This window comes from Alligator mississippiensis, chromosome 2 (genome assembly GCF_030867095.1).
Source record: "Alligator mississippiensis isolate rAllMis1 chromosome 2, rAllMis1, whole genome shotgun sequence".
In the NCBI taxonomy this organism is placed as follows: Eukaryota; Metazoa; Chordata; order Crocodylia; family Alligatoridae; genus Alligator; species Alligator mississippiensis.
Genome location: NC_081825.1, coordinates 209,913,438 through 209,938,812, shown reverse-complemented (window position 1 = coordinate 209,938,812; position 25,375 = coordinate 209,913,438). Strand labels below are relative to the sequence as shown.

General features: G+C 40.3%; 2 protein-coding genes across 3 annotated transcripts in view; one reads left to right on the top strand and one right to left on the bottom strand.

Annotated features, from left to right (window-relative positions):
• ANO3 (anoctamin 3) overlaps positions 1–25,375 on the top strand; it is a 488,615-nt gene that overhangs the window by 427,608 nt on the left and 35,632 nt on the right. For both annotated transcript variants that reach the window (XM_019477060.2, XM_014602446.3), the window contains 2 exons: positions 2,699–2,795; positions 9,005–9,065. In XM_019477060.2, the coding sequence (XP_019332605.1) occupies positions 2,699–2,795; positions 9,005–9,065 (158 nt within the window). The remainder of the gene's footprint in view (positions 1–2,698; positions 2,796–9,004; positions 9,066–25,375) is intronic.
• On the bottom strand, positions 12,054–25,172 carry MUC15 (mucin 15, cell surface associated). The gene is made up of 4 exons (XM_014602447.3): positions 25,074–25,172; positions 17,780–18,509; positions 15,111–15,266; positions 12,054–12,446 (listed from the first exon to the last, which is right to left on the bottom strand). The coding sequence occupies exons 2-4, from the start codon at positions 18,465–18,467 to the stop codon at positions 12,286–12,288; spliced, it is 1,005 nt and encodes a 334-aa protein (XP_014457933.1). The 5' UTR covers positions 18,468–18,509; positions 25,074–25,172; the 3' UTR covers positions 12,054–12,285.

Genomic DNA, 25,375 nt, shown 5'->3' with positions numbered 1-25,375 from the left:
AAACTTCACATCACTCTGTAGTTTTATTATTCCAGAGATAGGATTTAGTAGGAATTCACATGTGTAAATAACACCAGATTCAATATAAAAGTTCCTGTTAGGCCTGTGAGTTCTATGAGAATTTTAGTAAAGTCCAAGCTAACAGTCTTGATGCAAAAACAAATCAAGCATCAGTTCTTGGTACAGTATTTGTTGTCTTCTTTTATATTGGCACAAGAATCCATTTCAATCTCAGTACAGCATTTCCCCTTTCTCCTTGGCTCAGCAAAATCAGAGGGATGGGAAATATCTAGCCTGGCAAAGGAAAAATAACCCCTGGAGTCCTGAGAGGAGAGAGAAAGGAAGGGACAGGGTGCTTAAGCTTTCATATCCATCCCAGGCCTGGGTAAAGTATGCAAAGGAAGAGAAGGAAGTTTCTGCCTGTGATTCTGCAGAGGAAGAGTGACTGAATGACTCTATGTCATGGCCTACCCTCTATCCTGTACAGAAGTCCTCATGGCATTCAGTAGCCTTCTGTTAAGGTTGCTGCTTCACTATCCCTGCCCTATAATATAGGCATAGGTCAAACTGCATTTCTAGGAAGCTGTGTGTGACTAAGAGAAGAAGAAAAAAAGTTGGTTGTTTTGGGGTTCCAGTTTGTTTTGTTTTGTTTTGTTTTTTTGCCTTCTATGAAATATCCTGAAGGCCCTGCTTTAACATAATAAAAAGAAAAGCCAGAGTGAGAAAGCACGTGTTTCTATGTGGAGTTCTTAATGTTGGTGCAACTAGCATAAGTCACATATGAAGACGGTATCCCTAAAGTTAAATTTAAGGAGGCCAACCTTAGATCTTGGATGTTTACTATGGAACTTACTATACCCAGATATATATATTTTAGATGGAGGGTCTTTGCAGAAGTAGGGTGAGGGTGGGGAGGGAAGTGGGGGGAGAGGGGGCCCAATCTGGGCCAGTGGGGAAAGGGAGTGGGTGGGGTATTTAAACTAAAGTGTAGCGTAGAGTGCCTATACCTTAGGGCCTCTTTACATATTAATTTTAGTCAGCTCCTGAAGCTCTTAACCCCTGGATTGTTCATACATTAACACCTGAATCAAGTTTCAAGCACACTTTAGGCAGCTTAAAGTTATAACAGACCAAGGTAGATTTATCTCTGATCTGTTACCCAGCTTGCGTTATATTAATGTGTGGCAACTCTCCACAGATGAGCCACCTAAGTTTCAGTTCTCCAGCATCCAATGTTGCAGTGTTCCCTCCCCCATCCTCCTTTTCTCTGTGGATAAACTTTCCATCCCTTGAACTCCACTGCCCAGGGGGCAGTTCTAGCACCGAGCCTTCTCCCCATCCCGCCCCCGAGTATGTGACCTTCCCATTCCTAGAGGTGCATGCCATGAGATGAGGCTTTCTTCCTAGGGCATAGGCGATATCTCCCCCAAAAACACTTTCCCTCACTGCTCCCACCTCCTGGCCTCTCCAGGAAGCATGACCAGCACCCCCCCATACCCAAATCCCAATTTTTTAAAATGTGAGATCTTCTTTAATTTACTTCCTCTTTATTCTCTTTATTTCTTTTAAAATTATTTTTCCCTTCTTTTTATTTTATCCAGCCCTCTAGTAGCAACACATAGCTATAGCTCCTAGTCTGGCCCCTGCCTGCCAGCCCTTAAGTAGCAAGGCATAGTTGTGCAGACCAGGTAGAGTCAGAGAAGGTTTTTAGCCTTAATGTGCGACTGCTGAAGGCTTGAGCTAGCACTAACTCTCATCAATATTTGAGCAGCTCAAAGTGCAACATTTATAAAGGCCTTTAGTGTAACACAAACTAGGATCAGATAATCCTGCCCTGGAGTGGCATAACTTTGAGCAGCAAAACGAGTGCTTAAAACTAGTTTCAGGTATTCATGTGTGGACAATCCAGGTGTTAAGACTTCCAGGAGCTGCCCAAAATTACTGTGTTCCAAAGGCCTTAGACTGCTCATATTCTTAAATAACTTGATGAATCTCAGAGTTGTTTGAAGGTATTTTCCAGTCCAGTAACTAGAATGTCAATAACTAAGTAAGTCTTGTTTCAGTCTCACCCAAGCACATTTAATTTAGAGGAAAATGTAAATACAAACACAAGAACACTTCTCACCCTCCCACCTCATCCACCACAAACCTCATTGCCATTTATGATTCATGCATTTGACATTAAATATGTTGCTGTGTAGGTACAGAGAGGAGACCTGGCTGTAATGAAATCAACAAGAACACTCTCCAGAGCCAGTTCTCCCATTCTCACTTTACATATGATCTCTTCTTGTTGACATCACTGGAGGATGTCCCCCTGTGTTTAAGGTCTTCTGGACTATTTTGTTAAATTTGAGAATAAGCAACTAGCAAACTGAGACAAGTCCTTCAATTGTAATGCATGAGAGCTGTGCATATACAGGGACTTTGCAGCATTGTATCCTTTGCTTAGGTTCAAATCCAAGTGTCACAGAAATGGGTGATAAAGCCCCTTTGGTCACCAGAAGGGTTGAGAATTGGATTTCAATTTAATCTTAAAATACTGAACAGTCAGTTTTGATTTAATATTTTTTTATGGAGCTAGTCTAGGCATGATACAAATAGATTAAGACTACAAATTGTGCACACTGGTTTTAGGAAAATGTTGACCACATTGAAAATATTATTCTAACTCATTTGTTTTTTCTTGCTGCTAAAGCAGAGAGATCTGTGAAGCAAATGAAACCATCATGTGCCCTATGTGTGAACGCAATTGCACCCTGCAGAAACTCAATGAAAGCTGCATATATGCAAAGGTAATTATTAGTCTGTTTGATACAAGCTGTTTGTTATCCAAAACTCAATTCTCACTATATAATGACTGCTGTTATTTCATCAAAGCCTTCTCTAAAATGTGATGCTTTTCTGCAAAGTTTGCACAAGTAAATATACTCAGTATCTACTAAAGAAATAAAACTGTAATTCAGGTGGTTATAGATTTCATAGATTTTCAGGGTCGGAAGGGACCTCAACAGATCATCGAGTCTGACCCCCTGCCCCAGGCAGGAAACAGTGCTGGGGTTAGTTGGGTCAGCTTATAATTGGACAACAAAAATGCATTGTAAAAATGTCATAACCATATGTGAGTATTATTTTCTTAAATCACATTTTTGCCATCTAAAGAAGCTCAAACTTCCCACTCCACCCCATCTGACCGCACCCAACCCCCCAGGGTGACTTTTTTTTTTCCTAACAGAAAATGGTTGCATCAAAGTGTTTAAGACCAGTTCTCATCATCTCACATATATTTTTCCAAAGCACTATAGGTTTCCTTATACTCTATGCTGACACAGTAAATGATGAGCATGCATACGGCTTCCAGAATAGGCTATGCGTATATTGATGTCATGGTGCTGGTGCATGTACGCAGCAAGTATCCAAGGATGTGTCAACAAACCCACTCGGTCTGCAGAGGCATTAGTGAATGAAAGCAAGCTGCCACACTGGAAAATTACAAGCATGAGCTGAAAACAAATTTCACTTTGTGGTTTCTGATGCATAATTAGTAACTGGATTAAGTAATTTGTTCAGAAATAAGACATCATATCTTGCAGGACAGCCCTCCTAGGGTAGAGCTCTGCTGAGGAGAGGAAATCTTCTCAAGGTTCTCCTTGCAGAATTTCCTTCAGATCTTCCTGTCACTGAGAACAGGGTTTTCTTTCTTCAGCTCTCCCTATTTCACAAGCAGAATGGCTTGCTACATAGGGGGAGAGATATTCTCCAGTTAATCAGGAACATGTGTGGGTTTTTTTCTTCATTTGTTTTGAAAATGGATTAAGCTCATTTGAATTTTTATTTGAAAATAAGTGTGTCCTTGCTTGGAGTTAATCCACTTCAACAATATACCTTAATTTATTCAGGATTAATTTGGATGAATAGACAAGCCCAGGAAAGCAGGAGTTATCCTTCTTAAATCATACCAATCACACATAATCTGCTGTTGTATATGGAGGACATACCCATGAACAGCTTTCTAGCAACATGGCTTCCAAGTCAGTGCTTCCAGGAGTTTTCCCTTATAGGAGCAGATAATGGGTACAGAGGTTCCCAAGGAAGGTGGTACAGCCTGTGTTGTCTTTCCTATAAGGCTGTCTCCTGTCTCTGACATATTGCCTCTTTATTCCTCAGGTTTAGATTCCAAGACCCATATGTAAAGAGTCTTCCCCTTCTTGGGAGAAAGAGGATGATAATGATATGGACATGGCTTACTTTCTTCCCCAATCTAGTTCTCATTTATGTCTCATCTATTTGATGCAGCCCTCAACAGCACACTGTCTGTTAGTCTAATATTAGTACATATTTTTAGCCCTTCAGCGAGAAGTATACAGTGGTACTCTGACTAACTAGCACTGTGTCCTGTAGCATCCCATTTCTGTCTAATGGTCTTCTGTCAAAGAGGACCACTTCTTTCCCAGCCCACCCTTTTGAGCTTTGATCAGAGAAAAATCATTGTTGAATTGTGTTGCTGTATGAATATAGGCCCAAACTTAACATGTTAAAGAGAGTGGGCCAGAAATAAATATCCTACCTTAACAATTTCCTAGCTTGCTTTTAGTTTTCAGTCTGGGGGGTTTATTTGGGGATTTTGTTTTTTTGCGGGTGGAGAAAAGGGAAGGATGGATCAGGACTTAAGACTTCATATTTTGGAAAGAAAACTGTTGTTATTGATGTACATGACTGATCTTTATTGTACAGGTTATTCAAAAATACCAGACTTAAAAAAACTGGAGAGATTTTGCCCATTTTATTTTACTTTTTTCATTTTCCAATCATTCAGTCCCAAATTCACTTCAACCTCATGAAATATTATGCTTGCATGCCTTATTATACCAAAAGAAAAACAAAGCCAAGCACTTACTTTTCTCGAGTTTCACACAATTATATAATTCACACAAAAACATATTGTACTTGATGGTTTAATGCATCAGATAGTAAATGCCAGCTTTCTTTGGCACCATAAAATAAACAGAGACCTATATACTTAAACTTTTGTGTTTAATAAACCTACTCAGTGTTGGAAGTGTTTTCATTCAGGAAGAAATAAAACATACCAGCAGGCAGCACAGTGTTTCTGTTGTTTTAACTTTTTTTTTTCTGCTGTGATTATAATGGAGGATTTCAAGAGGGTTTTTCATAATACCTCCCATTTACTAAATATCCTGTGTCATCTGCTCAGTGGTAATTTGCTAAAAGTGGAGATAGTGATGAAACAGTCTTATCTAAAAAACATAGATTTGTCTGGATAGTAGGATCCTCCTCTACAGCTCAAACCCAGTGACAAAGCACAAGGCAGCTATTATGTAAAATATTTATGTTTCAATGTGTTATGTAACCTTCTCACAGCAGGCAAGCAGTCCCTCTAACATCACAAATTGTTTGAGAAACCATCACCTTACAAGGAAACTATTCCTGATGTCTAGAGTATATTAAACTATAATGCAATTACCAGGTACTGCAAACACTTCCTGCTGAAAATGCTGCTTACCCAAGCATGACTAGTGAAATGACTGCTGCCTACATACATAATAGGGCTGTACAAAGCTTCAATAGGAGATTTGGTGAGATTCAGTGAATTGAGAGACCCATTCAAATGTCCGAATCGACGCGGAAGCCTCTGAATCAATTTGGAGAGATTTGGAAATTTGGCCATAGACTATATAGGCAGCAGTTCTTGACAATGCTGGACACAGCTGCCTCCAGCTGGTAAGTCTGTTATGGTGGTCAGAGGAGGAAGGGAAGAGGCATGGTAGGACAGATCAATGCCCCCACTATGAGGGAGAGATTGGGGCTAGGGCTGAGACAAGCCACCCAGCTGTGGTGGGGAAGCATGGGACTCAGAGTGGGGGGCTACCGTCACTGCATGCTGCTGCACACCACCACTCCTGAAGCTGCTCTTCCAGTGGCTCCTCCAGTGGCTCTTGCCACCAGTCTGGGAGGGCATGGGAGTGGGCTTGTGCCCCCGGATCTGCACAGGGTGGGCTGGGCCGGGCTGCACTCTGGGAGGCTAGCCCCAGCCACCCGCTGCTGGGCTGCACTCCACAGGGTGGGTGGAGCCAGGGCTGTGCTCTGGATGGCTAGCCCCAGCCACAGCCTGGAGTGCAGCCCTGGCTCTGCCTGCCCCTTAGAGTGCACTGGAGTGGGGGCTATGGGGAGGCTGCTGCCACCCTAAAATGTCCCATAGCTCCTGCCACTTGCCTGCCCCAATCCGGGTGCACGTGCCCACCCCCATGCCCTGCTGCTGCTGGCTAAGCCAGGGTGGAACAGGGTGAAGCTGCAGCTTCTCCAGGAGGTGCAGGGAGGCTGGAGTGGCTTCTGCCACTGTACACCACTTATCCAAGGCAGCACAGCGGCACCATCCCGTGCCCCCCCTGCCCCAGCTGGGCAAGCAACAGGAGGATATAGCCCCTGCTCCCAGTGCTTTCTGCCTCCAGTCTGGAGCACAACCCAGCCCAGCCCAGCCCACCCCACACAGATCCAGGGGCACACACCTGCTCCCATGCTCTCCCAGACCGGTAGTGAAAGCCGCTAGAGGAGGCAGTGGAAGATCAGCTCCCTGACCAGTGGCACGCAGCAGCATGCAGTGACAGGAACCCCCCTCTCCAAGTCCCGTGCTCCCCCGCCCCAGCTGGGCAGCTTCTCCTAGCCCCAGTCCCTCCATTGCTATGGGGGCATTGATCTGCCCCCCTGCCACACCCCTTCCCTTCCACCTCTGCCCACCACAATAGACTTACCAGCTGGAGGCATTTGTGTCCAGCATCATCAAGGACTGATGCCTGTATAGTCAGGCAGAATCTCCGAATTGGTGCTGAATCTCCAGATCTGAATAAGCCGAATTGAATTGGGACAATGATTCAAATTACCAAACTGAATCACTGTCCCTCTAAATTGGCCGAGTCCGAATCCAAAGCAAATACTTGCTGCTTTGCACAGGCCTAATACATAAGGATTATTTGCATGGGTACAAGATTGGGCTTTAAACAATAAACAAAATCAACAGTAATTAAACCAAAGTCTTTACTAAAATAAAACTGTTTATTTCATTAAAATCATGAAACATATGCAATGTTTAACTATAATGAGTATTTAAAACCTTTTTTTTTTAATTCTATTAACTTTTACCATGCTCCTCTATTCAAACCTTTTTCCAAAACATGCCTGCCCAACAGATCTCACCCACATTTTGCTCCAGTAACATATAATGATGTATGCCCTCTTTAATTGGCATTTTAAACTTGAAACCTTGGTCAGTGATGTTCAGCAAACAACATTTAAGCATTTTTTGCTTAAAGCTACTTAGGCCATTATCAGGGTTGCCAACCCAAGATTTTTTTTTACCGACAAACTGTAAGCTTTTACTGACAAACAAACTTTTTACTGACATTTGTTTTACATCATGTAAATGTAAGTCTTCTGGCAGGCCCTGAAGAGTGGTAACAAGGACCAGATTCAAATGTAGGGGTTTAACACCAACTTTCTATACCCTGCCTAGTTTTGAGGTGAGCAGCCATAACAGGCAAGCAAAGGACACAGCAACAGCATGTGGCTGCAGTGGAGAGGAGGGGAATATAGAGGCTCCCATGGTCTACAAAACCATGACAGAGCTCCCTACAGGATACTGTGCTGTTCTCCCACTCAGATTGAAGGTGGCATTGCTCTGCTCTGTCCATCAACACTTTGCATCCAGCCTCATTCCAATGACAGGTTTTCAGTCCAACTCATGATTTCTCATTTTTTTTATGGACAGATCATCTTTTTTTTCATAATAGATGTTAAAGACATGCTTTATTCATCTTTTTTTTTTTTTTTTCTAGACTGTCCCCAAGTTTATAGACACTCCTGGCTAAAGTCTGTCACTGGCAGTTTCCTACCTACTTATAGTTTCAATACCGTTCTAATTCAATTGCATACATAATTCTTTCCTTAAGCCTTCTATTGCTGTTGTTGTGTGGGTTGTTCACAGTCACTGCTGAAAAATACCATGAAAAAGAGTGACTGTTTCCTGATGAACTGACTAGTTTCCTGGTGAATAAAATGTACATCGTGACATTACATACTGGATAGTTTTCAAAAATGGGACATAAACTGCTCCATTTGGTACTTAAATAAGTAGACATGAAAAAAATAATTACTGCCACCTACAAAGAGATCTAGACTTTGCAGCTAAAATGAATACTGCACCCTGGAGCGTATACACTTCATGATGATGATCTGGGATAGGGTGCAAAAAATGGCAAAGCAATCAAGAAGTGGAAGCTAATGTGTTTAGTATTGTGGTCACATGATTTCTCAATTTCAAATTTCATTATTGTATTGCAGGAGTAGGGTCTTCATTTTGGGGAGTCCAGATTTTAAGAAAAAAAAGGAAAGAGAGGACATTTTCAAGAATGATTTGGAGGGACTGCAACTCATGCCTAGCGAAGCAAGTGAGGGAAAGGATTTGGGTATATAGCAATCACCACTAAAATGAGTAGGTAAATGAAAAGAAAGGGGTGCTTAGGGAAAAGGGAAAAAATGAGGAAGTAAAAGCAGCTCTTGGAGAGAAAAAAAGGATGATTTTAATTGTTTAGTCCAGGACAATGAGTTTCAATTCCATGCAGAAGGTGAAAGAAAATTGTGAAGGAATTTGAAAACTGGCAAGATGCAGTTAGAGTACCTGGCAAAAGCAGCACATTTTTCACACAGCGTTTTACACAAGTTAGAACTGGGTAAGGTGATACTCCCAGGAAGAGCAAACTAACATTTTCTATCAAAGATTATTTAGTTCTGGGCCAGTATTTTGGCACTGGATGGAATTTTGTATATATATTATGCAGTGTTCTCTGCATTGGGGACTTATTAGGATGTCTCTATTTTTAGTTTTAAAACTTGTGATGCACTTCATGTAACTTTAAGGCCCAAAGTTATTAAATAAATGTGAGGTGGAATTATTGTATATTTTTCATGCTGTATTTTACTTTCTCCTTAGGTTACGCATTTGTTTGATAATGGAGGGACTGTCTTCTTTGCTATTTTTATGGCAATATGGGGTAAGTCAATTTTCTTTCCTTACATGTAGTTCACTTGATTTTCTATAGCTGACCATTCAATTTTACTTTAATAATTTTAAGAATATGATTTTGGCAAATATCAGTGTGTTGATATTTTAAATGAATGTTTGTACGGATGGTAGATTGAAAATATACCAAACTGACTTTTGTTCCAAACAACAGCCATAAAAGGAAATAAGTAGGGGTACACCAGTAGAGGTTTTTGGGACTGATAACAATAGCCAATTTTTAAGGAGGCATATCAGCTGAAACTGATCTGATTTCTGACACACAGCCCAGCAGCTTGAAGAGCGGTGTCTGGCTGGTAAGTCTGTTGTGGTAGAAGAGGAGGGGCGAGGGAACGGGTGTGGGGCGATAGATCAAGGCCCCCGCGGTAAGGTAAAGCATGGGGCTTGGGCAGGCACTGCCCAGTCAGGGTGGAGCAGGGCATAGGACAGAGCTGTGGCTCATCTGGAGGGCATGAGAAGAGGGGGAGTGGCTTATACTGCAGCATGCACTCCGGGAGGGCATAGGGGATATGTGCACCCAAATCTGTGCAGGGCAGGAGTGGGCTGCCACTGTTGGCTGGGACTGTGTCTATGTCGGGCTCTTTCTCGTGGGGGGCTGGGCCAGGCTGTGCTCGGGGAAGGCGGTGGTAGCTTTGGAAGGGGAGCTACAGAGGAGGCTGCAGCCACCCCAAAATACACAAAATACAACTCTCCCTCCCAGTGCTGCCACCACCCACCTCCAGTGCAGCCCAACCCAGCCCCCACCAGGAAGACCCTGGCACAGCTCCAGCCTGCAACAGCAGCCCACCATCTCCCCATGCACCCTGGATGAGCCGTAGCTCCATCCTGTGCCCGGCCCCACCCTGGCTGGGCAGCACCTACCCCAGCCCCAGTCCCTCTCTCATCGTGGGGGCCTTGATCTGCCCCTCCACACACACCTCCTTCCTCCCCCCTCCCCTTTCACCACAACAGACTTACCAGCTGGATGCAGCTCTTCAAGCTGCCAGACTGTGCTCCTTGTCACCTACATGCTGTGCTGTGGCTGCGTGCATGCACAGGGCATTTATTGGCCACATTATTGGCCACATCAAGCAAAAAAAAATTCCGATACAGTGAATTTTCTTTATATCAGTGCCGATCTGATGTCGGATAGATGTATTGGTGCACCTCTAGAAATAATGTTGTAAATCTGTGTTTTATGCCATCTAGGTATAATTTTAGGAGAATCCACTCATAGTGGATAATTTACAGAGGCAAAATGTGGATCATATCTGAAGATAATTTTATGATCCTAGATTATAAATCCTTATTGGAAAAGTATTCTCCCAGCTGAAGGGAATGCGAAGAGGAATAGTAGAAGTTTTGGCAATCCTGATCCATCATAAGCAGGTGTATATCTCACATGATTGGGTATCCCATTTGGCAAAAACAAATACACAGGCAGCTTAAATACAAAATTGAGATAATCTCTGGGTGTGTAAACCTGCAGTGTGCACACTTAGTGTTTGCAGCAGTGCCAGTTGTCTGTTGACTCTACATCTTTCTGCTGTAGGCTCACAGTGGAATGGTTCCAATTATTATTTGGTTACATAAATATCTAAGTACCTTTTTTCCTTAGTAGCCATATGCTTCATCCTTCTCCTTGTAGGCATGTAGTGCCCACTCCAGTTCTTTCTGTCATTCATGTGGTACTTGGGACAGTTTGTTCAGTACCAGCATACAAAGTAAGGAAAAAAAATCCACCTGAGCTATTCTGGATCCTCCCCCGATCCTAAGGACATTTTCTCTGCTATGAAAACACTGGTAGCTTCTTGAGACACCCCCCTTTTTAACTCTTGCTCCCTGTGATGCTTGATATAGGATAGAATAATAATAGAATAATATAGATGGCATAAAGAGGAAAATCCATTTCTATTCATGACCAGACTCCTGACTGCTGTGGTTTCATGGACGATCCAGCATTATGATGAAAACTTTAATTTCATTTTCCAATAGTCAGAGTTTACCAGTGCACTGAGTGTAAATCCAAAACTTCATCTGTCTGTGATGAACACAACCTGATTCAGTAGCCTTGTTTTCTTGTAATATGCATATGCATAGTAATATTCTCAGGGGGTGCTCATGGGTATAGCTCTTTTGACTTGGCTCATATGCATGCTAAATGATGCATGTTAAAAGACCTACAATCAGGAGCATGTCCCATGCATCTGGACCCTTAATCTTTGAGAATTTAATCATCCTGTGGTTCTTACTGGTAATGTTCTGCTCTCCTAAAGTTTTTTAAATATTTAAAGATCTTAGCGCTGGATATAAATAGATAAACTGTATTATTACCTTTCATAATATCACTATGATTTTATAGACACTGAATGAAACCAGCACACTTCTCTGGATTCTTTTGTGCTTTCTTCCCAAAGGAAATCTATTTCCTTCCATCTGGAGGTAATTATTCCTTCCGTGTAGCCCATCAGAATATGTGCTGCATCACTTCTTCAGCTCTTAATCTGCAATGCAGACAACATACTGGCTGATACAGAGAAGTAACAACCTTCCTCTTCATTCATTTGGCCTCCCTTCTATAGTATTTGTAATTATATCAGTATTAGCAAATACTTCCTATGTTTCATTTTTCAGCAAAAATTCACTTTGCTCTGACAAACTACAAGCTACAATTAATGTAGTTAAAACCAATCCCTTACAATTTATTTTCTCTGGAAGATGCAAATATAGAGTGTGAGGGAAGGAAATCTCTTGTGTCACTGATCCAGTGAAAATGACATTTGGACAAAGTGACCTTTCATCAAAATAGTCAAGATAGCTGTTAGCACATTGGTTGAATTTTGCCCTGTTACATGTTTACAACCTTGACTGAAGCCAAGGAGATTGCACAAGTGTAACTGAAAAAAAAATGTCCTGTATGGAGATTGCTAATATTGTAACCTGAAAGAGGACAAAATGTGTTCAAAGAAAGATGCAAGTCTGAGCAGTAAATTAAGTTTATTACAAACAGGTACAGTGATGCTCCAGCACCGTTTATATCTAATGTATCTCAATTTATCTTATAATTTCTGATACATTATCCAACCCCTTGAATGCTAACAAAGCCATAAAGATTACTGAAGGAAAGATAAACTTAAAAAATACCAACAGAGAAATGTTGAAGAAATAAGACTCATAGGTGAGTTTGTAATCTGAAACTAGCATCTGTGATTTTATGTTGAAGGTTGAGATGAAGCCATGTCATTCATTGGAATGCTGTCATCTAATCTCCCTCTGCTGTCCTGTCCTTCTGACATTGTGGTGGAGGGATTGTAGTAAGACAGATCTCCAAAGTTCAGATCATAAGAGCCAGGTGAATTATCTAATCGGAGAACTGGGGGGAAAAAAAAGGACATTTTGATCATTATGGATTTTTTTATGGTGCTTACCCCAAAGTTTCTTTGTTTTGTTTCAAAAGTTAGCTTTTGTTTTGTAAAGTCTCTGGGGAATGCAAGTCTTATTATCTCTCCCTTTTTTTTTTTTTACAGTTAGGGAGCTGAGCCTGAGAAACTAAAAACCCTATTCAAAGTGCACTGAAGTCAATGAATATTGTTCCATATAAGTCAGTGGGCTTTGTCAGGTCTCAAGCGACTTACTCATGATTAAACTGAGGAAGCATGTGGTAGAGATAAAAAATACAACCCAAATATTGTGATTATGTAGCTGGTGTTTTACTGCAATATTACCTTTACTTTCTTAATTTAAGAGAGAATTTCTCTCTTGTTTACTAAAAAGATTTACAGTTCACAGATTTATTTATAACTCCAAGAAAGAGACTAAAAATGATATATGAGTAGTTGAAATCAAAACTGGTCCTCATACTATGCTATAATATATTAAAATTCTTCTATCTCAGTTTCTGTAGTGTTAGGAAAATATTTAAAATACAAAAAGTATGTTTTACATTCTGTTCAATCAAAAATTTGATATGTACACTTTGGAAAACCTTGTGAATTTATAGTAGATGTTTCTGTAACAACATAATACAAAATTTGTAATTGTATAGGCTGGTAAAATCTTGTTTGTGTTTAATCCTTACTGTAGTATTACTTTTTTAGTTATATAGCTTTGTGCCTACAAATTCATTATATCCTTAGTAGTAAGATGCACAAAACAGGACATATATAACAAATCTGTATTGTCACTATAGTGGTAGCCAATATCAGGGCTTCCAGGTCCTGTGCCCTGTATTTTGATCAATATAAAAGGGCAATGTAGTGGTGGATTTTCCAATTAGCATTGTCCTTTCATTAGGTGTACATGACCCTTAAAGTATTAAAAGAGGTTTTAAAAATAAAGAGAGGAAAATTTGGGAAGGGAACCATGATATCTACATACGTACATATATGTATATGTATATATGTAACACATCTATCTACATATATGTATATGTGTGTTGTCAGTTCATGCCAATAGATCTACCTTGTCCTTAATTTTCTCCTCATACAATTACACTTCTATTTTATTCAGTCAGGGTTTGTAAAAATTAGTAACAATGTGTACTGTTCCAATAGTGGAAGGTTAATGAGTAAATGTTAACTTTAGTGGTGCTGCTGATCTTATGAGATATTAGTGTGCCTATTGGCTCTAATTTTAAATAAATGGAACATTTGTTCCATATCACATGGAATTTATATGATTATTTTCTTACTTGACCTCCCTTTTTAACTTCTCTGGACACTGATGTTAATCCTTTGGTTTGGGATTCTCTCACCTAGAAGGACTGTTAAATAGGTATAGCGCTGAAAGAGCTGGTTCCTTAGTCTACTTAAGCATTAGAACCCGGATGCTCTGGGCCTCTCTCCAACTGATAGATAAGTACTGGGAATTCTTACTAGCTGGCACAAATTAGGGAATAATCTAGAGTGGATTCAGAGGAAACAAGAGGACTATAGCAGCCTCTTGTTCTCCACTGCATATGATTGAAATGGTGCATGAAAGGAATTTGTCCATAAAAACTGTATTAATAATACTTTTAAGTGGTGGCATGTGATTCAAAGTTTACACTCCTAGGTTTAGTTTGGATGAACATTTAAAATGTAGACACTATTAAAACTACACCAACTATCCAAGATGCGAAAGTCCACTGTCTTGTGAGGATAGGATTTGGGATGAGATTTTCTGATGCTCCATCTTTTTCAAACAGCCAGAAATACAGCTCTTATTTGTTGATACTTCAGTGCTGCTAGTTCTGGGTCCCAGGAGTGCATTGAAAATACTAGGGAAAAATCAAGTGAAGAGTTCAAACTTTTAATAGAAACCTCCAATTTGAAAATCAAATTGTGAGATTTGTATTATTTTATGATTTATAAAAAGGTACAGAAAGGGTTTTCTCTTTTTTCATTTTGAACATTGTTTTCTTAAAGGGAAGATTTAAAGGAGAGGGAGGCATTGTTTGTTTTACCTGTTTATAAAAATCCTGATTTTCTTGCAAAACTTTGACTTAAAAATTTATAGGACAACTGCATTGATACAAAGGAGATTAAATATGATAAACTGAGAGGCAGAAAGTTTATTTTTAGTCAGACTTTTAAAAGCTCTCCAGAGCAGATCCTGAGCTGGTGTAAACAGCTTTAGCTTTACTAAAAGCCTAGAGATCAAGTGATTTACATAATGGTGAACCTGACCATTTTTGTTAACATCTGTATTAAGTGAGTATCTAACACTTGGAAAAGCTTATTGTTTAAAACATAACACTTCTTAACCCTCAGTGAACAGTGTGAGTGTGCTCTATATTTTTGAACTTCAGTGAGTTTTTTTAGCAACATTATTGAAAGCTAGGCTGTGCATTTCTGATAGTACTCAAGTTTAAGAAACAAATAAAACCCTTTTCCAATTTTTAGTAAATTGATATATAAGAAAATCTGTTAGTGAAATCTCAGTGCCATTGAAGTAAAAATTATATCTTACATAATGTAAATGAGACAACATATCACTATAAGTCCTCTGTGCAGATATAGGAAATCCCTCGTTTTCAAAATATTTGCGTTATCTTTACCTGGATCACTCCTTGTATCATCATAAAGTCTTTGATGGGAAAATGGTTCAGACTTTCTCTTCCCACACATAAAATATCCAATTAGACCAATTAGTGCAAATCCCAGAAAGGTTCCTACAGTGGCACCAAATACTATTCCTCCATTGTAGTGTTTCTCTGGAGAGTGGAGAGAGAGAGAAATTAAGCAAAATAGAAATTACAAATAGATTGGCTAGTTTTTCAGATACCCTTTTATATCAGATGAGGACCTAGGGCCAGTTTCTGTTTCACTTATTAGACACAAAAAGGAACTTAGGTGCTTAGATCCTGCTAAAGTCCCTGAGAAACAGTTAATGCAAAGGTAAGTCAGTCTTCCTTCTTGCTGGTTTTTTTTGTGTGTCAATCTTTCTTTCTTTAGTGACTCCAAAGGGCTGTAGGAACTGGCTCTTGGGCTGGCTTGGATAGTACCTTCCAAATCTTCCAGTTCATGGTCTAGGTATGTGTCTTCTTTGAGTTTGAACACTTCAATTTACAACAGAATGTGGCCTAGTTTGTGTTGTGCTGGGCAGTTGAGGGGGTCATGTCTGCATGACAGAGGATGGATGGCTAGTCCTAAAGGAAGGGTATTGTGGGGGAGGGGTTTTCAGGCTTTTGGATAATGGCTTTTTGTTACAAGAGTTTCATGCCTGGGCCCTGGTGTGGTCATATACTTTTCTATGTTTACTTTTGGTTTTACATTTTTATAATACAGGTTTTTAAAAGTCTTTCTTCCTCCCCGTTACCTTATTTATTTGATTTTATGCCACCCTTGCCAGTAAAGCTCAGGGAAACTTACAATGAGAGAATATAGTAAGTTAAAAACAGGAGAGCAACAAGAGAACAAAAAAGACCTTCTCAAATATAAAAATGAAACAGAAACCCTCAAAATAGCACCTTATCAAAGGTTTGCTTGATAAATGTCTAATGAAATAGGAAGGTTGTACAACACTTCCAAAAGATGTCTGGGTTTGGGTACTGGTGGGCCTCAAGTGGGTGGGAGTTCCAGAGCTGACGAGCAACTGTGAAGAGTAATCTTGCACACGTTTTTGCAAATGGACCTAGCATACTGATGATACTTTTAGGAGGTTGCTCTCAGCAAGGGTAAGATAATGGTGTGTTAAAAAAATATTTTCAGGAACTTGAACAGGATGAAATAGAATTGCACTGAAGCACCTAGGTTTGTTTAGATGTCTAATAAAAAAAGGCAGAATCTGGATACCTGGTGACATGAAATACACATCCATTCACCTACTTCATGAACTCAAAGCATTTAATACAAAATGGTTAAGTGGGCCTCTCAGTAACCTCTTGAATTTAGAACTATTCCCAGAGTCAATTGTAACACGGAAAAGTTCGTGGTCAGACAGGAGTTTGACTAACAGCTGGGAAAAGAATTGAGAAGTTGTGATTTCCAGTCACTTGGTATAACAATAAGGCCATGCACTGTCCTCTGAAAATTATGTACTTAGCCAAATCTTTACAAATATACTCTATTATTTTAGGCATCTCAAGTTTTGGCCATTTAGATTTAGAAACCTTAAAAAAAATTGACTTTACTTTTTTCAGTTCTTTGGCTAACAAAAATGACTTTTATAAAATCTGAATTATAAAGTTTTCAAAGTATTTTACTTCTCTTTTCTGAATTCAATCTTTTTGTCTATTGTATGCCATTGTAATTGTAAAGGGAAGCTAGAAATCTGACGATAACTTTCAGTTCTTATATACCTTATGTGCTAGAAAAACTTTATATCTTCTATTAAGATCTTGCAGGCAACCTTCGGTATTTTACATTCTTTTAAGCTACCTTTTCTTTTATTGAAGTCCCAATCCATAAGTACAAAAGACAAGTGCTGTCTTGGATTGTAGTCTATTGTTTCCCCAGACTAGGTAATAATAAAATACTATAATTTTATAAATTGAGACTTTGGTCACAAGTTTTCTAGACTCTTGTGGCCATGTCTACATGAGATACTGACTGCACCGTCATTACTGGACAGTCACTTAGTACTTATATAAACAAGTACTAAATGAGTGCACAGTAGCCCGAGTTATGCCTTTATGTCTCAATTCCAGATCTGTATTGGAAATATTTCCCTTTCTCTTACCCTTCATCAGTTTTATTTTAGAGCTCTTTGGAAATATTTCTTCCTACGTGTATGGACAATGTCTACCACTGTGTCTCTCTTATCTTGGTAGGGGACTTTGATTTCATTGTAATGATTGATGCTTTTTTATAGCATTAGACTTCACCACTGAATGTTATCCTCAACTTTGCAGTTGAAATTTGTTGCATAGAACTTAACTTTATGTTGAAATCAAAGTAAATGCATTAATATTATTCTGCAGCTCCACTGAAACCTGGAAATGCAGAAATGTGTGAACATTATATTAGAGGCAAAGATTTTTGTGGGCAGTGTCTTTTATTGACCCAATGTCAAGGTTAGGATAGACCTGGAAAAGCTTTCAAATGCACTGCATTCTTCTTAAATTCTTCTTAAAAGTTATCTCGGGGGGGGGGGGGGTTCAAAGCATTTCAGGTAAACTCACTTTTTATCTGAAAAAGTTCATACATTATTCTCCCAAATAAGATAAAAAATTTCAGTTGTCAGTATTATAATTGTTACATTATTTGACTGTAATCAAACCTCTACCTTTACTAGTTTCTTTTGGATATGATGAAACAGTAGAACTGTTGGTCAAATTCTGATATACACTTGTAGTATGTGAAATTGTTTTGAAGTCTGTTGTGGGATGGTCACTCTTTGAAGTAGATAATATAGTTGGCGAACCATTAGTAGGAGTTGGTTCTGTTGGGTTCAGTAGAGAGTGTTTGGTGGAGAGTACTGTAGTAGAACTGAGGTTGTAAGTGACTGTAATTAAGTGGTTTGTTGTTTTCGGTGATTCATTGCCAGTTATGCGTATGGTGCTTGCAGTCATTGTATTATTAACAGTTCTAGATGTTGCTGAAGATAAAATTCTGTTGGAGTTTGTTACAGAGATACTTGTGCTATTTCTTGTTGTCTCCATTGCATGCAGAGTAGAAAATAGCCTGATTTCAGTAGTTGTGTTCTGAGCTCTGCTGTTGCTTTGAGTGTTGTTCTCTGTTACGGTATTTCTTGTCACTGCATTTTCATTGGTGGTAGGTGATGTTGTATGGTACACAACAGGAAGAGTGATATCAGTAGTTCCAAGAGGTCTTGGCTTGTTTAAAGTTCCTTGTATTGTAGGTGGAGCTTTAGTTGTGGATGAGATATTGTATGTAGTGCTATTACCATTGCTTCTGCTCCCTTGTAAAATAGCCAGCAGCAAAATAAAAATAATTCCACAGGAAATCTGCATAGTACTGACTTTCAAGGTTTCTTTCTTTATGGAGGAAGTAGCCTAAAAGAAGTTAAGTTGTGTAAATTATTAGTTATGGGAAGTAGGGAAGAATAATTAAAGACCCAGATATGTTAAGTTTCTATCAACATACTATAAAGTAGAGATTCATAATGGTAAAGTTTGATTTTTTTGAGAACTTAATAATAATAGCATGGAATCATAGGATAAGAAAGAGACTTCAGAGGTCATCTATTCTAAACTCCTGAACAAATCAAGTATGTGCTATTTGCTTACTTTCCCAAATGCCTCATACCTAAGTGGTACGCTTCCGAGTATCTGGTGATTTTTAGTTAGGTAGAAGCACTGTACCCATATGCAGGAAATAAGAGCTATATCTAGCTCACAAGTTAAGTAGAGTATTTTTTTTTTAATTTTCCATATTCCAAGCCAAATTAGCCAAAACAAATTCCAAATCTGAGAGTCAGTCCAGAACTGTAAGTGGCCCTATTACCAGCAAACATCTTCCACCCCCATCTGGGGCTTCAAATGAATGCAATTGTTACAGTTTGTCTTAGAAGATGAGGACTCCTCTTTCAGTCTTTATGACCTTGTGGGGATGAGGATAACAAAAATACAGCTACTACCAGGTGACTGATGACAGTTTAATAGTCAAGCTAGCCTACAGAGTTAGTGGAGTTTTAGTGTAGACCATCCTCTGTGCTAAACTAGAATCTATGTTTTGTGTCCTGATTTTTGTGTGTTAAACTCCTGATCTACAGTTCCATAGATTTTAGATGCACTGTCATGTGCTTATTTAGCTTTTCATAAATAGTGGAGGACAGGCTATCAATAGCCCCCAGGCATCACTTCTGTGCAATCCTCCCTTCTAGTAAGGACAAAATAAGGTGAAGTCTCACCTTCAGCATCAATTTAGGTGCCAGTGAGCATGTTTGCACAAGACATTTACTAGTTTACTGTGCAGTAGATTAATTAGTTGTGCAGTAAATGTCTCAGCATCTATACATATGCCCATGAACAGTGCATGTCCCCGGTGTCTGGGGGGGGCACGGCTGTACCAGCGGTGCTGGGAGCGCAGTGGTGGGAGCGGTGAGCAGAGAGCTCCCGCAGATGCCACTGGCGCTGTCAGCGGTGGTGGGGGGAGCATGGTGAACACCGACCTGGGGTCAGTGACCACCCACAGGTGCCACTGGCAGGGGGTGCACCACCTTTGTGCGGGTGGTACATTGCCATGTACCCCATCTGCATTGCCCCTGCATGTGCCCCTTTTAGGCCAGCATAAACTAATTTACTTCATAGTACAACAGTACTTGTAAATGCAAGTGTTATCCTGCTGCAGAGTAAAAAGCTGCATAGCAGCACATGTGTAGATGCTGAAGGGGCTGGCTGGTGCACGAGGGTGCTTTAGTGCAGGGGCTGGGGAGCAGCAGCAGGCTGACCCCATTGCCCCATGCCAGCTGGGGATGCTCTGACCTGGCTCCATGTGCCTTGCATGAATAAATGGTGGAACTCATTGCTCTAGAGTTAATTGCTCCCAGGTACATGTTCAAATGGTGTGCCTGGGAACAATGAACTCCAGGGCAGTAAGCTCAGCAGCTTATTCATGCATCATGATTGCACAGTGTAGTTGTGCCCTGTGGGAAGGACATATGTAACCTAGTGGCTTCTTTCTTTTCACCCCTCTACAGCTACTGCCCGGCTCTTTATCCTTTCATATATGAAGGTTTTTGTTCCTTTCTATATTACAGCGTTGTGGGTGAGGAGAAAAAGGCAGAGGGTTTATAATAGTATGTACTAAATTCAGCCAGCACTTCTGTGTCACCCTCAATCATTTGACATCTTATAAGATGATTTAGTCCAACAGGAGTGGATTTATAGAACAGAATTTTATCCAATATGCTTGTAAGTATATTTTCTAGTTTGGCAAACTGACCATTCCTCAAATAGAGGCTGGTCATCTAGCAGACAGGGTTTGTGCTAGTTAATTTTTTTCAGCTAAAAGATAAAACATTGCTTTTATTAATATTCTACAGAAAAACACTCAATTTCTGTGATGTAATTTGCAGCTTAGAGGTATTTTTTAAAGGTTGAATCAAAAAGCTGTAACTGACTATGAAAAGCTGCACACTATTACAATGAAAATTGCTTTGTTTCCATTATACTTGGATATTGGGACATTTAACAAACAAAAACAGTATAACAAACAAAAAATGTAACTAATTATCTACCAAGCTTCCAAATATTCACTTTCATTTTAAAAGTACCATTTTTTTAACTCGCTGCCATGACCTTTCCTTTCTTGTATCAGTGGCCAGGTCTTTGTTGAACAAAGTGAGTTTTGTCATATTTCTCATTTCACCTTGACTGCAATTTGAAACTACTAAGGGGAAATAATACCAGTTTGTTTTAACTGCACCGTTCATTTTTCTTGCATAATGCTAGAGAGTCCGTATTCCTACTGGACAAAGTGTGTTTTGTAATCCCCTTAATTCTCTAATTTTCCTCCTGGGAGAGGAAAAGGATGAAAGCTCTTTACCACAAAGTGTATTTATAATAGTCTGGAGCTATGTTTAGCTGGGTTCTCTGGAAGACCTTTAGTATCTAATTATTAACTGGTCTTTTTTTAGTACAACATTAAGGTTCACATAACTCAGAAGAACACTGTTGTCCTCCAAAGACACTCATTGCTCTCACAGCTGACTGTATGCTTGTTGCAGTACAACAGCAGGTATTATGCTCCTAGTACTGTGGATTACTGTGTGAACAAAAGAAAATTAGCTGTAATCTAAAAATGTTCTCATTAGCTTGAGCTACTAATAGACAAATAGAGGTATGAACTGAATATAAATGAAAAATTATTACTGCTTCTGGTCTCTCAGAAACCATCCAAATAAGTAGTGAAGCCACTGAAATCAATGAAGTGAAGTTAATTGCATGTCAGCCAGGCTTTCTGCCTTACAGCTAATCAACACTGCAGTGCAATTTAGTGACAACTAAGCTGGCTTTGAACAAGCTTGCTTGGGTACTCACATAAATTGAACCATGGCAGCTTGGAGCTCAAGACAAGCTAACCATCCCAGTATTTACCCTGCTGCTTGGAAGAGGTTTGCTGCCTGCACATGGCTAGATGCTTCCGGTACCCAAACCAGACAATTTAAAGCTGTGTTAGGTTTGTTTACACTACACTGCAGTTAAAATGGTGATATAGCCTCAGATTCTTTCCCATTATGTACATACCCGTGCCTGCATAGAATCCATGGAAGCCAGAGAGTATTTGTGTGCACAGGGGTTCATCATTTCAGGATTGGAGCTTACAGATGAAATTACATATAGATCTCTAATTTAATGTAGATGGTTTGCCAATTTGGATTTGCTTATGGGTTTTGGACAAGCTCTTTTTATCATTCTTTTTATTATTTTTACTTTAATGTCCATATCTAAGAGAATGGCTACAGAAACTTACTCTTTGTTTATAAAAGTTAAAGCTTCTGTCTTTATTTTATCCATCTTTTGAAGGGCAGTTCTTAAACTGTGAGTATGCAATAGTTCCTCTTGTTTATACCCATGCATATAAGTATGCATATGCAGGGAGAAGTCCTTGTCCCACTGAAGTTAATGTCTTCACTAGAACTAGCCTTCTGCCCACAAATTTTATGGTAAATGTCTTGTTGTTATTACCTATTTTTTTTCTCCTTTCCATTTCTCTGGTTTAAGTTAAACATTTTTTTCTGTTGGTTAACTATATCCAGTGGGATATAGATAAAAACAGGCTAATGGTTTCTAACAAGGAATTGTCTTATTTATATATAGAATGCATTCAGTGATTCTTTTTTGGTAAACTCTTTAGAGAAACAGAAACCAATTTTTGCCAGGGTATAGGAAAGGATTTATATACAGAACTCACACTGGTTAATAGCAGATGTTATACATACAAATCTGTCCTATCAGATGAATTGACGCTGTTCAGTTGCTGTCTCATGGGAAAATGACAGGTGTAGCAGGACAGCTCCACACCCAGGGTAGCATTGGCTGCTACCATGCTGATGGTGTTAGCATAGTCGGCTGTTTCTGTGGTAGTGGCTATTTTTGCTGCTCCTTCCAACAAAGGTGGCACCAGGGGCTGCTGCTTCAGTCCCCCCAGTTACCTTACTGGAAATAATGTGATATTCAAAACTATATGTTCACATTCTTATTCACAATGTTAACAAAATCTTATTCCATTTGTTTTTCTTACTAATACTTGTCAAGCTTTCTGATTCCTATAGGAAATTGAGAGATTTGTGACCACGTATCTATCACATTTCTGTTTGAGTTCTGTAGCAGAAAGTGTGGCTATGGACAGAAGTTACACATAAACCAGTTTAAGTGATCAGAAACAGGTTTAAACTTGTAACAGAACAGAAGTTGAGTGCACATAAGCCACTTCCAAAATGACCCAAACCGGTTTAAGATAAACCTGCTTGGATGTAGTATCAGACTTAATTTAGGTCAAACTGGTTTATGAAACTTGTGTCCTAGATCCCTTCCTGGTTCAAGTTAACTCACAGTCCCCCAGCATCCCTGGCTAGTTTGCAGCCCTGGGCTATGCTGCCTGCTCCAGTGGAGCAGGGACTGCTTCAACCCTCTGTTCCTTAGTCCGCTTCCTGCCTTCATCCATCAGCCCATAGAGACAGAGGGGCAGGGCAACAGACCCCCAGACAACCCTAGCCAGGGTCTACACAGCACATGGGGGGAGGGAAAGCCCCTGTGGTGGGGGCTTTTCAGGTCCTGGCAGCCCTCCCCCTCCCCCTTCCCAGCTGCTAATTGCTTCAGCAGCTGCCCCAGGAGGAGGGAAGAAGAAGTTCTCCCAGCTGGGTGCCTGCCCTTGTAGTGCAGCATGGAGCACCATGGGGCCCCTGCCTTAGGGGGACTTCCCCCTCCACCCAGGGTCCCCCAGCCCAGGGCAGCCCCAGTGAACCGAGGGGAATTCTTCCCCTCCTGAACCAAACCACAGAGCTTCTTCTCTCAGCCCCCTTCAGCAAGCAGAGGGAAATTCTCCTGCTCCTATACAGCCAGTTTTTCCTTAACTGCTGTGAGTCTGAGGCAAAACTAATGCAGGGGGGCAGGGGAATTTCCCTCCACTCCCTGGGCTATTCCTGAGACTCACAGCAGCTAAGGCAAGGGGCTGGGGTTGTGGAGGGAAGAATTCCCCTCAGCTCCCTGGGGCTGCCTGGGGCTGGGAGACCCTGGGCTGAGGTGAGGGAAAGCCCCCCAGTGTGGGGGCTCCCCAATGCCCCCATGCTGTGTCTGCACGAGCAGGCACCCAGCCCAGAGGACTTCTCCCTCCCTCCTGTGGCAGTGGCTAAAGCAGTCAGCCGCTCAGAAGGGGGATGAGGGCAATTCCCCTCAACTCCCCAGGGCTGCCTAGGCTGGGGAACCCAAGCTGGGGGAAAACTCTTGAGGAGGAGGCTCCCCCAAGGTGGGCCAGCACCCAGACAGGGGGCTTCTTAATCCCCTGTGGGGGGACAGCAGGGGTTTGGGGACATTTGCCTGGGCTGGCAATGGCCAGCAAGCTGGGAGACTTGCTCTAGCACCCTGCCACATACTGGTCTGGGTCAGTACAGTCTTCCCCCGCCTTTCCCACTTGAAACTGAATATCAGTTCAGTTAGTTATCGGTTCAACCTACACAGCTTAGAGGAAGCTGTCTAGATTGAATCAATTCAGCCTCAGGCTTTTTGACTGTCTGTACTTAACCTGTGTGTATACCTAATGTGCTGTGCTTACCATTGATACTCTTTAAAAACAAACAAACCACAAGCAAATGCATAAGAAAACATATGTTGCAGGGGGTTGGAGTTTTTCTGTAATATCTTTTACTGGACCAACTGTATTGATGGGGGAGAAACTTGACAAGTTTGCGGGCACATGCTGCCCTTTCCCAGGTCTGCAAGAACACTCCAACCCTGCTCCTAATCAATGCATGAAATTGTTTTAATCTGAACAGTTTTTAGCCAGTTTTTCTCTAAGAAATATTTTTTTTCATTAGTTGCCTTCCCTTAAAACAAACCACTTTTATAATCCATTTACTCTTTTTTTCTTTTGAGACTATCTGGCAACTATACAAGTATATACTTACCTACAACACTTATTATATTTCCCAGGTACCCTCAATATAGCAAACTCAGCATATGTATTTATAGTTTAGCAACATTTTTGCATACAGAAAATGAGCATGCTGAGCTTATGCTAAACATTATATAGAGTACCTAAGACAACCTTTTAAACTGGAAAAAGCTGTTTTAAAGTCAATATTATTGAAAGTTATTATATTCAAATTTTCTTTGTCAACCAGCTTCTTAACACTAGAAAAATCAACTCTGAGCAAAGTTTCAGTTACATTGAAATATTTTCTTATCTCATATGGTTAGTGCATTTTTATTTGGATTTCGTGTTACAGCTTCAAATTACCAAACTGATTTATTTTCTCTTTTTTTTTTTTTCCCCCTTTCTGTAGATAGTATTTCTAAGAATTTCATTACCCAGTCTCTATGACCAATGTCTTTGGGGAAAAAAAACTAATGCAGCATTGATTGTTTAGTCAAACTCATTAAAAAAAATCTGCTTACCTCTACAGCCTAGGCAAGTAGACGTTGAAATACTGCTGTAGCAGAAGGTGTGATAGGTTTAGTGAAAATAGTAGAATGAAGGTACTGTAAATGTGACAGTGTCACACTCCTCAGGAATGCACTGTAGAAACTAAACTAGGTGGGGCCTTACTTCTTTGTATGTAATAGAGTACCTGAGAACCAGACTGACCTGCTTCTCTGTCATTGTTGAGCTCTGTCATTAGAGAGTTCACAGAAATTGCAGACTTCATACAAAATGGATACACAAAGGCCCATTGCTTCTATGAGGATTGCAAATCATT

Coding starts and splice junctions, on each gene's coding strand:
- MUC15 (XM_014602447.3), bottom strand. CDS start 18,467: ATGCAGATTTCCTGTGGAATTATTTTTATTTTGCTGCTGGCTATTTTA. Junction 15,267..17,779: donor TCCAAAAGAAACTAGTAAAG/GTAGAGGTTTGA, acceptor TCCACTCTCCAG/AGAAACACTACAATGGAGGA. Junction 12,447..15,110: donor TGATACAAGGAGTGATCCAG/GTAAAGATAACG, acceptor TTTTCCCCCCAG/TTCTCCGATTAGATAATTCA.